The sequence below is a fragment of the Glycine max genome, chromosome 18 (assembly GCF_000004515.6).
Source record: "Glycine max cultivar Williams 82 chromosome 18, Glycine_max_v4.0, whole genome shotgun sequence".
NCBI lineage: Eukaryota > Viridiplantae > Streptophyta > Magnoliopsida > Fabales > Fabaceae > Glycine > Glycine max.
Window position 1 is genome coordinate 55,462,632 of NC_038254.2, and position 13,393 is coordinate 55,476,024.

The window sequence follows — 13,393 nt, forward strand, 5'->3', positions numbered from 1 at the left end:
GATACTATTTCATTCAGAAAGATGAATACAAGGTTTAGAGTAATACCCCGCAAACCCCTATATATCAATCTGCGGACAAAATGTCCTTTGTTTCTACTAAAAAATCCAATAGTTTTCATAAAGATTACCGAGAGCTTCCCATAAGTAGCATCATTAGCCAGTGCTACATAGCAAGAGATAACAACCTCCCAAAAAATACGCTGACAAAGTAACAGAACAGAATCACAACCAAAAGATAAACATAATTATTGTAACAACCCTATTCTATCTAAGGCTGATATATCATCAGCTGGTTTATTTATCTTCTCTTTGTTCCTAAATTTCCTCGTGCACAGTTTTCAAATCTGGGACTTATTATTCTGAATAAGGGGTGTAACAGATTCATAATCTGACTGAATTATACTGAAGATGCACTACATACAATGAGATAAGGCAGCAATGGCAGAAAGTAACGCAGCATCAAAAAGAGCACCATCAGCATCCAAACAATAGATATCCTGCATGATAAAGAAGGCAGCATTCTGTCATTCAATAGATTGATAATAACACAATCAGAGCAAACAAACTAACAAAGTCAGTGTACCTCACACCAAATGTGGTGTGCTATACATTCTTTCAATGGTTTATATGTGAAATTTGGTTAATGCAGTCCATAAACAAGCTTACCAGGTAAGCCATCCATGCAGCTTTTCCACTGACCAAGGACAATTCTTTCAAATCAGTCATTCTGGAACTGCAGAAAAAAAGTATAGGTTAAAAAAAAAGGATAGGTTAATTTCAACTGGAGTCCAATTTGACAGATCAAACAAGTTATCCAGATTATTGATCACCGTGAATGTTAACATAGACCCTGTATGTTTGGATGGAGGGGCTTTTGAGGGAAAGGGAAGGGAATGTAAAGTCTTCAATTTGTATTAGAAGGTTTCATGATAAATTGATTATCTATTATTTTATTCCTATTATTCTAAAAAAATAATATTAAAAAATATTTGACTCAAAGAAAATTACCCCTTCCTTTTCCCTAAAAAATCATGTGTCCAAAACATACCATTAAATGATACAAATACAAATCTATAAAGACAGCAGGAGGGGCAAACCATAGAAAGGATTTCAAATTGGGGGAAATTTTTTATCTAATCTGCTAACTGCTTTAAACAGCATACTTTCAGCTAAATGTTCCTACACTCTCATGATCACAATTAACATTCATGATTCAATGTACTTTAAAGTAAGAATATATCAAAAGATGTGACAGGGGGTAGGCACAATTACTTCTGCTCATCCTTGTTCAAAAAGGGAACATTTGCGTTGAGTATAAAGCTTACTCAAGGAAAGGAGGGTGAAGTGGCTTTTGTAGAATTCAAAGAAATAAATTACAAACAGATATCAACAAAAAATTTCTTAATATCTTAGAGCCTAATGTAAAACACTCCCTTTTTATTTTTCTTCTTTTTCTTCTGCTTCCTTTTTTTATTTAGTGGTAAAAAAAAGGTAGTTGGAGTGAATTTGATAGAATAGTTTCTTGGATCATCTGAAATATTTGAACCTAACAGAGTGACAGCAAAGATTAAAACATGCCTTGAAATGGTGTTAGACAACTGCTTTGACACCATCGGTGATGCTTCAGCTGGTCTGCCAGGCCTAACGATTGGAGAACAAATTGGAGGCATGTGGAAATCAATAGCTGAAATAACAAATATTAACATGTTAGTTAATTTTATGGCATATGTGAGCAGAAGACTAAATAACTAACACATAAGTGGCCCAACAAGCAAAAGCCAATCTAGACAGCCCTCATCTGGTGACTCCAAGGACGGAGTCATAATTTCCATTTTAATAGCAGTCAACATAGTCTGAGCAGAGATCAATTAGGAAATCATTAAATCCATCCCATAAAAAAATCAAGAACCTAAATTCACAACGACATTTAACAAAAAAGACACAAGAATAGTGACTAACAGTTGATCCAATCTTCACTAGAGCAGACCCATTTGCGAACGCAACAGCACCTGATCAAATGAATTAGCCAACTAAGTTTAGCTCCAAGTGTGAATAACACCCTACATGCCAAAGATTTTGCAGATTGTAAATTAGAAGGGAAAAAGTAACTAACCAAGAAAAATACTTGTTTCTCTAGCTTTTCCAAGTGGTCTACCATCAGCCCGTATAGATTCAGCAAGATGACGCTCAAAATATCGAAGTGGAAAAATGCGTTTAAAGGCATCAACCTCCACCTCTGATGACAAGTCCTCAGAAACATTTGGTAATCCCATCTCTTTTCAGTTCTGTCAACATAAAGAAAGCCAGCAGTGTAATAAAAAATGAAAAAGATACAATAGCTGCCAGAAAACTGAAAAATGGCACTCAGTTTTTTTTTTTGGTTTCCCACATATCTTCTCCTTTGCAGGTAATGGTGTTCGAGGCATGGTCAAGAACTATATGTGGACACCTGTCCCAATGGGGATTTGAACCTTGGCTCACCACGTTGTGAGAGACTAGCCTCTTGCTAGACCCGATCCCCGTTGGTAAATGGCATTCAATTAAGTACATGGAAGTATTGTGGAATCATGAAACATGACCAACCTTGTTTCTTTTTGTTTTTGTGTGTGTACTGCTGGAAGCCCATGTCACTTTTCACGTTCCACGTCCTTTATTTATTTTTATTTTGGAACATTTTATTATTTCTGAATTTGGTTCATTTTCCATCCACATTCAATCCATATCTTTGCAATAAAGTGACGTGGGCTTCCAACATTCTTCCACTTGATCCATTTAACTCAACATCAATCATAACAAGAAACATAATATGAGTCATGACGATAGGTTCTCTGATGATGAGTAGTATCTTCCATGTACCACAATATATCAACTCTCTTAACATTAGCTCTCAACTTAATGAATAAACCATATGGCCAATTGTAGTATCTTCCATGTACAATTGTAGCAACAAGGTTAGAACCTAAGACCTTGTGCAAACTATTAAACCCCCCTACACCACTTGGCCAAACCTAGTGGGGTTACCTTGTTTCTTTCTTGAAACAAGAAGAGTACTAGACACTACCATAACACCTATAAATCAGATATAAAAGACGGACCAATAGATACTTAAAACCCAATCAGCATTTTCGAAACCTATGAAGGAGAAGCTACTGGTAATTGGAATAGACATTGTATCAATCACCTTAAAGGAATAGAGAAACCAAAATACAAGGACCAAACAAACCAACGCTAATAATAAAATGAGCCTAAGATAAATAAATAATAATAACGGAACCAAATAACAGCAGGTTCTTACGACAGTTAGAGCAAGGGTGAAGAGAAGAACCTTTGGTCGTTCCGTTGTGTCGAGACTCGAGAGAGAGAACTTCAAATTGTGAACACTTGAGTTCAGTCGTAGAGAAATAAACTACGTAGGAAATATTGGTCTGAGTAGTTAAAAAATTGGATTGGTCCACTGGTACATATTCTGAACGCAACTCGGTTGGTATTGTTAGGATTTCACGTATTCAAATATTGTTGGCTTGAGTGTTTCATGAATTGTCACGATTTTATCTTAAATAAAAAGTATCTCAATGAATTATAAGAAGAATATGTTTATAAATGACTTTTTTTTATTGGAACCGTACATATATATAAAAAACTATTAACTAATTTAAATTAAGAGGGAACTTTTTTTGCATAAAAGCATTAATTCCTGTTTTTTTTCCCCTTTCAAATAACGACTTATTATGTGTTTAACTACCATCTTAGTATTTATCTACAACTTTTAGCAACTTGTCAAATTTTTACAGCTCATAAGTCACAATAACAGTGAAATATATTGTGAGTGTAAGTGCCTACCATTAGAATAAAGATCGAGTTTGTTGTCGATTGATATTTGATGTAAGTTGTATTGCTCATCCCAAACTTGGGATGTAAACTCATCCTCCAGGTAGGAGGTGTTCCAGTATAAGGTAATTTGGTTATTATTAGTTACAAATAATTTGGATTCAATTCGTTTGCTAACCCCATAGTTACTTATTACTTTATTACTCTTCTTATATACTGTATAATCTACACATGCATTGGCTTTTTGCATCATATTAAGACATACATTTTCACACATCATCAACAACAAAAGCTTTATTACGCTAAATAAAGTTGGTTACATGAATCACGTAATATTATTAAACTCGGTTAAAAACTAAATTCAAATCTCATAAAATATATCCATTCTGAGATTTCTTTTAATAAAACATACACTTTCACATATTCAATCAAATTTCAGATTTCTAATTCTCATTTTCCTATCAATAGTTCTTCTTTTAATTAATTCTTGCCACATTTTCAACAAATATTTTGTTGGTGCTAGCAAATAAACATGGCAACTTTATTTGGTTCATAACATGCAAATTAACTATTAAATAAATTGCAGCATTAGTATCTAAGGATAGATCTCAATAAGAGACAAATATCCTGTCAAAGGAGATATTTTGTAGCTTTGGAACCCTGCTTCCACGAAGAGTTTCTTCCAATCTTCTTCTCTTCTTTCCTTTCCATTAAGAAGACATGCCATGTTTAGATCCATAAGAAGCTTTAGTCTTGTAATTTCATGCTCATCTTTCTTTTCGTTTATCACAACATCTATGACAATTACTTTTCCTGTTTTGCTTTTACTCGAAATAGCTTCTTTACAATTTTCTAATATCTTCCTGCAATCTTCGTCACTCCAATTATGTAAAATCATCTGTAAGAATTAAAAAAATGGAGGATTAGAAATTTGTTAAAAACTTCCAGTCAAGTCTATTCTGAAATCTTGTAGATTTGGAATAAAACAGTAAACACAATTTCTTATATATATAAAAGGAATTTTAAAATATAAATATACTTTGCATAAAAAAATACACTCAATTTTATTAAAAATGATATGCTTCATTGTATTAAACAAATAACACTATGTTTAAGATTGACCTGCTTGGAGTGAGAAGTGAGTTATTCTATGAAGAGAAATACTACTGATATTCTTTTTAACATTTTCCTTTTAGTATATTTTTTTTAAATTAATTGAAATTTATTAAAAATTACTATTTTTGATGGGTATCACATCTCAACCAATCACAAAAACAGTACTAGAAATTTTTTTGTCAGCATTCCTCTTATTTAAAATAAACAGGTTCGGATTAAAAAAAAAACTTAAACAGATTTAGTAGTTTAGTAAATCTTTGTTTAATTTAGACATGCATACCTTAAATAGAACTGCACAGGCCTTGGGAATAGATTTGAACATGTCCCCTCCAACATATGTCAAATTGTTGCTTCCTGACAAGTTCTCCACAACCTGCGGACGGTCAAACACAATGCATTTCAAGTCAGGAAATGCTTCACAGATAATCTTGGCAGTGGCTCCAGTTCCACCACCAACATCCACAATGGATTCCAGTCCCTCAAACACCAACTTGCAATCTCTCAACGCCAAGTTCAACATCTGAGAATCACTAGCCATTGCCTCATTGAATGACTTGTTATATGCAGGGTTTCTATTAAGAAAGTCCCACAAATGTGATCCTAAGGAAATCTCAAATAGTGTGAGATCTTCCTCATGAACCCACTTCTTCAACTGATGAAATGAACCTGAAATAGTTGTGTCAAGAATATACTCAACCATTGGAGCTAAACTAAGCTCACTGCTTTTGACTAGTAGCTCTGAAGCAGCAGTGAGAGCATATGCTTCTTTTTCATGGATTGTTACTCTTTCAAAGAATCCATTGTGTGCCAGGTAGCGCATGAGACTTTGCACTTGACTAACTTTAGCTGGTGGAATTTGTAGAATTGACGCCAACTCAGGAAGAGTAATGGGTTGGCCATGGTTGTGGATTATGTCTGGTATTCCAAGCTCAACAATGCATTTGAGACACTTAGAATCTACATGGGCAAACAAGTGTTTGTACAAGAGAGTTTGACCTTGAAAGATCTCACTTGCATTACGGCCATTGATTGAAGAAGCCATAATTGCAAACGAAATTTGATCTTGTGTTTTGTGCTGTAACAATATTTGGTTTGATTCGCTTTATATAATGCTACAACGTACGAATTGCTCCTAGTACGTGATCCCACTCCTAGTACGACTGTTGACTAGTCTAAATGAAATGTGCCATGAAAAGTATATAAATACGACAAGAAAATTGCTAAATCGTGACGCAATTTAACACGAAATGCGGAGCGAAAACTTAAAATCAATGGTTGTCCATGATTTTCGTCTAAGTTCCCTTACTTTTTTGTTTTTTGTTGACATAGATACATATTTATCTTTTAAATTTGATTCCCATTGTTTTTAGTTCTTCAAATTAAAAAATGTTTTTTTTAATTCCCCGAATTCAAAAAATATTCTTTTAATCTCTCTTATAGTCAAAATTCATCACAAATTATGCATTTAAATCATAACAAATTAGTTAAAAGGACTAAAAACATTTTTTGAAATTAAGGAATTAAAGAAAACAAATTAAAATTTGGGTGATAGAAAATAAATATAACTCAAATTTAACGGACCAAAATATATTTATGCTTTTTTATTTTAGTTTTTAATCAATTAAAAGAAAACAATTATTTGGTACTTACTTTTGTGAAGACTAACTTGGTAACATACAGCATCTCTCGTATGACTATTCAGAAGTGCCAACAAAGTTGGACCGCTATGTTGGCGTTGGGTCAAAGTAATAGCGACAGTGAAATATTAATGCTAAAATAGGCAAAACTTGTTTTTTAATCGTTTAATTAATTAGGGGAATTTACCTCGGACGTCTATTGTTCATAAATTTTTATAAAAATAGTATTTTTTTAGGGATAAAGTTTTGGAGAATTGGAAGTGAAAAAATTGATTTTTAGGAGATATTACTGGATTTTTTTTATTGTAAATATAGATGAGAATTTGGTACATCATTTAATGGTCCAACCGAGTAATTAACGGTACGTGACCTCTTCCAGTTCTATCCTACATTTCAATCTCATTCAAAAAAAAAAAAAAAGATTATGGGGGTATGAATAGTCTTATTGTCAGCTCTCTTTGTGAAACACTTGACTCTTGAAGAATTAATTTAAATTTAAAATTGATTTTAGATAAATTATTGCATGCTTAATTTTATATTAAAAAATAATTTAAAATTTATTTTACGTTGAAATTGATATTGAGTTAAAGTGATTTAAGTAATTTTTGTGCTGAATAAAAGTTTTTTAATTTTATACTACCCGTTCATTTTTATCTATCGTGTAAGGTTGTTTTGTAAATCAATAATTAAAATAAATTTTCTTGACTATAATAAAATAGTTGTGAAATATCTTATTTCACTCTTTTCTCTTTTTATTCCATAATAAATACATGTATAAATTAATTAAAAAGATAACAAAAACAAGTGAAAATATAATTGATAAAAGTATAATTAATATGATCTTAATCTTTGCAAACGATAAATAAATAGGAACAATTTTTTTTAAAAAAAATTGACAATTAAAAAGGAACAAAGGGAGCACGGAGTTTTACTCCCAATTTGATTTTTTAATAAAAATATCTAAATGTAAATCATATTGCTTCAAAATTAATTTTAATCAAAATTAATTTCAATTTTATTCAAATTAATTTTGCCAATCATTTATTCAAACACGCACCGAGATTGTGTTCAACAAAATATTTTAGCTAGCATCTAACTTTTTTAACTAGTTGAAAAAATTGTTTGACTGTTTCATAAACAAATTTTTTTTATTAGCTTCTATCACTTTTCAAAACGCTACTTAAAGTAACACTTTTTAAAATATTAGCTTCTAGTTTTTTTTAATATTTCTTCCATTTATATTTTCATGATATTTATACAATTTTCTAATTATCCTTTTTAAATAAATTATGATTTTATTATTTTTCTATCATTTTACACTTTTTAACTACTTCACAACTAATTTTACTAAATATTTATAATTTAATAAGTTAATTTTTTAACTTTTAGTCTCTAACTTTCAGATTAAATTTTATTGGTTTAGAGTGATTTAAAATTTTTCAATTTTTGTTAATAACCCGAATCAAATCAACCTGATTACACCATTAATCAAATTAAAATATTGATAACTAAAAATCGACACAAAATATAACCTTCCTCTTCTTCTTCTCCCTCCATTTCCTTTACATCCTCCCCAACCCCTCTCCCCTTGCGTTGCAACCAAACCCTTGTTGCCCCTTATCTATTGAAAAAAAAAAAAGCTTACATTTTGTGATATTTTTTAGCTGCTGAAATCTTTATCTGATTAATGGAATCAACTTTGTATATCATATTGAATTAATTTAGAAAGATAAAGGGACTAAAATGAACATTTAAAAGATAAAATAACAATTTGAACAAAAAAGACCAAAAATATCATTTAGCCTATTACTAAAAATAAATGACCAAACTAAACAAAGATAAATGATCAAACTAAAAAAAAAGGACAAAAAAGACTTGTGTAGACTTTGAATGACTTGCATAAATTTTGTGCCATTTATAGTTACGTTACATAAAAAGACAAGAAAACCTCCTAGAATTAAAGATGTTCATGGTCAAATTGGATTAGATTTGGAGAAAAACAAAACATGAGTCAATCAATTTTATTGGTTTAGATTGATTTAATTTATTCATATTTTTCTCATATTTCAAATCAAATCAACCCAATTAATAATAGATTTCTCTGATTTTGATTGATTTAGTCCCCTCTTATCCAAATGTACAAAATTCGATCTCTATTTTGAGAAAATTACAGGATTATATATATATATATAAATTTTTCATTAAAAGGTATAAACAAATATTTTGTTGTAATTAACTTAGATTAACTAAATAATTGTAAAAAAAAAGGCCAAAATAAAATTTTTATCTCCCATTTTAAACATGGTGCATATGTGATAAGGTGGTTAAATAATATCAAAAATAAAAAGTATCTTATTTGGGAAGAATAAAAAGTATTTTAATTAACTTACATCAACTAATAATAATAAAATGATCTAAAATAAACTTTTTGTTTCCATTTTAAATATGGTGCTTATGTGGTAAGGTGGTTAAATAATATCAAAAATAAAAATTATCTTATTTAGGAATGGAACACAAGAACGTTAACGTAAAGACTACAAAATGAACCACTAAGCTAATTGCCTTCATTAATTAATATTCTAAACAATTTTTACTATATATAATTATTGCAAGAGTTATTTTTTTTTCTAATCATACAAATTTATAAACCAAATAAATTTATTTAATATTATATAAATATTTTTTAATTTTATTTTATACAATTTTACATATTTTATTTTAATTATAGAAAAATGTTTTAATATAAGTTTTTAATATGTAAAAAACTGTTCCATAGCAAGCAATTACTTCAATATCTATTTTACAATCATAAATGCTCTCCTCCCATTACGTAACAATTGTTTATCGCTCTCCATCAATAAACAAGCAATTATAAATACTTCCACATCCAATAATCAATAAGCAAATCATAAAAAATCAAACATATAATCCTGAACCACAACAAAACAAATCAGTAGTGGTTTAACTTAATCACTCAGAGCTAGCATATATAGAGGGTCCAAACTTCATAGGGACAATTTTGCAAAACACAACAATGTCAATGCCAAAATCCAAAATGAAGATTAAAGCCGAGAAAAAAAGAGGGAATGGAAGGGAGTGTGTACCTCAAATAAAGCACTGACAGAGGTAACACAAGCAAAGAGCGAGTGGCATGGGTGCGACATAGAGTCACTGCAGAAGTAGAAGACGAAGGGTTTGTGAGGCTCGACAATGCAGATGCAACCGCACCAAACAATGGTGACAGTAGAGTCACTGAAGAAGTAGAAGAAAGAGTTTTCGAGAGCGCGAAGGAGAAATGAATCTTTGTTCTAAATTTATAAGCAATTCTACATCGATTCTAAACAAAACCGATTTTGAAAGAATACTCTAAATCGCTTTTTTATAAATCGATGTATCTTTTTTTGTTTTTTTTTTTAATTACGGCAAAACTAAAAGACAACTAGAAGTTTGTAGGCTCTAGGGAAACAAACTTGAGCCCTATCAGCGGTTACATCGGTTAAAATAAAATCTGGGACAAAATAAAAAACATGGTAATCTTCCTCCTTCATGAGAGAATTCTTTGTTAGGAAATCAGTCACTTGATTTGCCTCTCTAAGAATATGATTCCATACAATGTGACCCATATGAGATTGGATTCTATGGATGCATGGCTTGGATTATAGTATAACAGGGGTGCTGCAGACGGCAACCTTGAGTTAAAAATTGCACCGCCACTTGAGAATCCAAATCAACTCGAATTCTTCTAAAGTCTCTGGACCACGCCAGCTTCAAGCCCAACAAAATGGCTTTCAACTCAGCAACGACAACTGAACAACCACCAAGGAATATAGAATTTCCGTAGATAAAATTTCATGCATGATCTCGAATCACTCCACCACCAGTGGCAAGTCCATCACAGTTTAGAATCACCATCTCAACGTGAGTGGTACTAGTTAGCTGCATCGATCCTCAACCAGTAAATCGATGTAAACTATTTGCAAAAATTCCACCACCACACTTTCTTCATCGGTCATTTAACAAAGGATGTAGAAAGGCCACGTAGAATGACATTCATGTATTTAGTAGTGTGTTGATCAAATTTTCTTCTTTCACAACAACAATGATTACCTCGTCTTCCGTCAAGCTTACTTAATTAAGAGTGATAGTGCCTCAAAATGTGTAGTCTTTTAAATAATTTAGGATTGATTAAATTTGTAGTCTTTTAACTTTTTTTAATTTTCAATTTTTAGTCCCTCAAAATTTTTTTATGCAACTTTTAGTCATTCATTAGTTTTTATTAGCAATTTTAGTTTTTTTAATTTTTTTATTATCTATTTTTAGTTGCTTGTTAATTTTTATAAGAACTAAAAGTTGTCATCAATATTTTGAGGGACAAAAAAATTATAATATGAAAAAGTTGAAAGAATAAAAATTAAATTAACCCAATAATTTATTTAAGATTTTGAGAAAGTATAAGAAAAAAATTATGTTGTAACAACAGTCATTGTCCTGAAAGTAAGATTTGATAGATTTATTGTGTAACCTGATATTTGAAAAGAAAGACAAAAAAATACATGAAGAATAATGATAGGAGGAAACCAGTTTGGTTAGTGTCTTCCATATATAGCTTAAGCTGTCAATCTTTATACAATGTTTATAACCTAAGTTGATGAACAAAGATTAATAAATAACAATTAATTTTTCCATCAATTCTAATACAATCAAATCAATTCTAAGGAAGGTTAATAAAGTCATCTAATTTTAATTGCAATCATATATCCTTTAAAACAACATGCTATTAAAGGAAAAAAGGCTATAAAAACCTGAAATAATTGAAGCTTTAATATTTAATCCAGAAGAAAGACTGAAATGACATTATATCCACAATACAAATGTAAAACAGAAAGCAGATCATACTTGAATCTTTTGCATAAAAGAAATAAAACACCTCACTTTATTCAATTCATATTTGACTACTAAACTACCATCAAAATCAAACACCTCACTTTATTCAATTCATAACATGCAATTATTAAATTAATCAAAACATTAATGTCTAAGGATAGATCTCAATAACAGACAAATATTTGGTCAAGGGAAATATTTTGTAGTCTTGGAACCCTGCTTCCATGAAGAGTTTCTTCCATTCTTCTTCATTTCTCTCTTTTCCATTAACACATGCCATGGTTATATCCATAACGAGCTTTAGTTCCGTAACTTTGTGCTCATCTTCTTTTTCGTTTATCACAACATCTATGATAATCACTTTTCCTCTTTTGCCATTATTTGAAATAGCTTCTTTGCAGTTCTTCAATATCTTTATGCAATCCTTATCAATCCAATTATGTAGAATCCACTGCAGAAATTAACAAAAGAAAAGATAGAGGATTATAAATGTTGTCCATAACTATTTGTGAGAATTGGGTTATGGTTTGAAATAAGTAACTTTGCAGAAACTTAACAAGTCCATTGGACGATATTGTTTACATATGCATACCTTAAGCAGAATTACATCAGCCTTAGGAATAGATTTGAACATGTCCCCACCAACATATGTCAAATTGTTGCTTCCTGACAAGTTCTCTATAACTTGTGGACGGTCAAACACAATGCATTTCAAGTTAGGAAATGCTTCACATATAATCTTGGCTGTGGTTCCAGTTCCACCACCAACATCCACAATGAATTCCAGTCCTTGAAAGACCCAATTGCAATCTCTCAACGCCAAGTTCATCATCTGAGAATCACTAGCCATTGCCTCATTGAATGACTTGTTATGTGCAGGGTTTTTATTAAGAAAGTCCCACAAATGTGATCCTAAGGAGATGTCAAATAATGTGAGATCTTTCTCATAAACCCACTTTTTCAATTGATGGAATGAATTTGACAAAGTTGGGTCAAGAACAAACTCAATCATTGGAGCTAAACTAAGCTCACTGCTTTTGACAAGTAGCTCTGAAGCAGCAGTGAGAGCATATGCTTCTTTTTCGTGGATTCTTACTCTTTCAAAGAATCCATTGTGTGCCAGGTAGCGCATGAGACTTTGCACTTGACTAACTTTAGCTGGTGGAATTTGTAGAATTGACACCAACTCAGGAAGAGTAATGGGTTGGCCATGGTTGTGGATTATGTCTGGTATTCCAAGCTCAACAATGCATTTGAGACACATAGAGTCTATGAAGGCATACAAGTGTTTGTACAAGAGAGTTTGACCTTGAAAGATCTCACTTGCATTACGGCCATTGATTGAAGAAGCCATAATTGCAAACGAAGTTTGATCTTGTGTTTTGTGCTGTAACAATATTTGGTTTGATTCGCTTTATATAATGCTACAACGTACAAACTGGTACCTAGGGCGTGACCCCGCTCTAATTAATGTTAAACGACTTGTCTAAATGAAGTGGACCATGATTCCATGAATAGTATATAAATACGACTAGAAAATTGCTAGGAAAATTATGGGACTTTTAGTGAAAGGGGTAAATTTTTTTTGATTATTTTATTTAGGGTCAATTTTAAATTATTATAAAAAATGAATAAATTGTAATAGGTGTTATCATTTGAGTTAGAAGTTTTATTTTTTCAAACTGAAGTTATAAAAAAATTTCTGACTTTAATATAATTTTTTTTATTTACGACTTTAAAGCTATATAACTTTTTCTTTGAACTTAATACTTTAAGTTTTTTTTTTGAACTTACAACTTTATAAGTTTTTTTTTTTTTTACGTTTAAAGTTTTTTTTTTGGAGGATTTTTTATTTATTTGTATTTTCTTTTCTTTTCTTTTCAAATTTTTTTAAAAATTGTAAATAATTTTAGTTATTTATTTATTAA

At 30.9% G+C, this 13,393-nt stretch overlaps 3 protein-coding genes across 4 annotated transcripts in view; all 3 read right to left on the reverse strand.

The window, feature by feature from the left end:
* LOC100812139 (exosome complex component RRP43-like) overlaps positions 1-3,322 on the reverse strand; it is a 5,079-nt gene extending 1,757 nt beyond the window's left edge. Inside the window, exons 1-5 of one of the 2 annotated variants that reach the window (XM_014770231.3) lie at positions 2,114-3,322; positions 1,960-2,009; positions 831-1,684; positions 667-733; positions 422-497 (exon numbers count right to left, since the gene is read on the reverse strand). In XM_014770231.3, coding sequence (XP_014625717.1) covers positions 422-497; positions 667-726 — 136 coding nt within the window. In that variant the 5' untranslated portion in view covers positions 727-733; positions 831-1,684; positions 1,960-2,009; positions 2,114-3,322. 2 annotated transcript variants of the gene reach the window in all.
* A 930-nt stretch (positions 3,323-4,252) lies between these two features.
* LOC100812688 (isoflavone 7-O-methyltransferase-like) lies at positions 4,253-6,023 on the reverse strand. Its single transcript, NM_001254081.3, has 2 exons — positions 5,225-6,023; positions 4,253-4,726 (listed from the first exon to the last, which is right to left on the reverse strand). The coding sequence occupies exons 1-2, from the start codon at positions 5,984-5,986 to the stop codon at positions 4,424-4,426; spliced, it is 1,065 nt and encodes a 354-aa protein (NP_001241010.1). The 5' UTR covers positions 5,987-6,023; the 3' UTR covers positions 4,253-4,423.
* A 5,362-nt stretch (positions 6,024-11,385) lies between these two features.
* Positions 11,386-12,944, reverse strand: LOC100813225 (isoflavone 7-O-methyltransferase-like). The gene is made up of 2 exons (NM_001254233.3): positions 12,058-12,944; positions 11,386-11,916 (listed from the first exon to the last, which is right to left on the reverse strand). Exons 1-2 carry the CDS (start codon positions 12,817-12,819, stop codon positions 11,617-11,619), a joined length of 1,062 nt encoding a protein of 353 aa, NP_001241162.1. The 5' UTR covers positions 12,820-12,944; the 3' UTR covers positions 11,386-11,616.
* Positions 12,945-13,393: the final 449 nt, after the last annotated feature.

Coding starts and splice junctions, on each gene's coding strand:
- LOC100812688 (NM_001254081.3), bottom strand. CDS start 5,986: ATGGCTTCTTCAATCAATGGCCGTAATGCAAGTGAGATCTTTCAAGGT. Junction 4,727..5,224: donor CCTGTGCAGTTCTATTTAAG/GTATGCATGTCT, acceptor TAATTCTTACAG/ATGATTTTACATAATTGGAG.
- LOC100813225 (NM_001254233.3), bottom strand. CDS start 12,819: ATGGCTTCTTCAATCAATGGCCGTAATGCAAGTGAGATCTTTCAAGGT. Junction 11,917..12,057: donor CTGATGTAATTCTGCTTAAG/GTATGCATATGT, acceptor TAATTTCTGCAG/TGGATTCTACATAATTGGAT.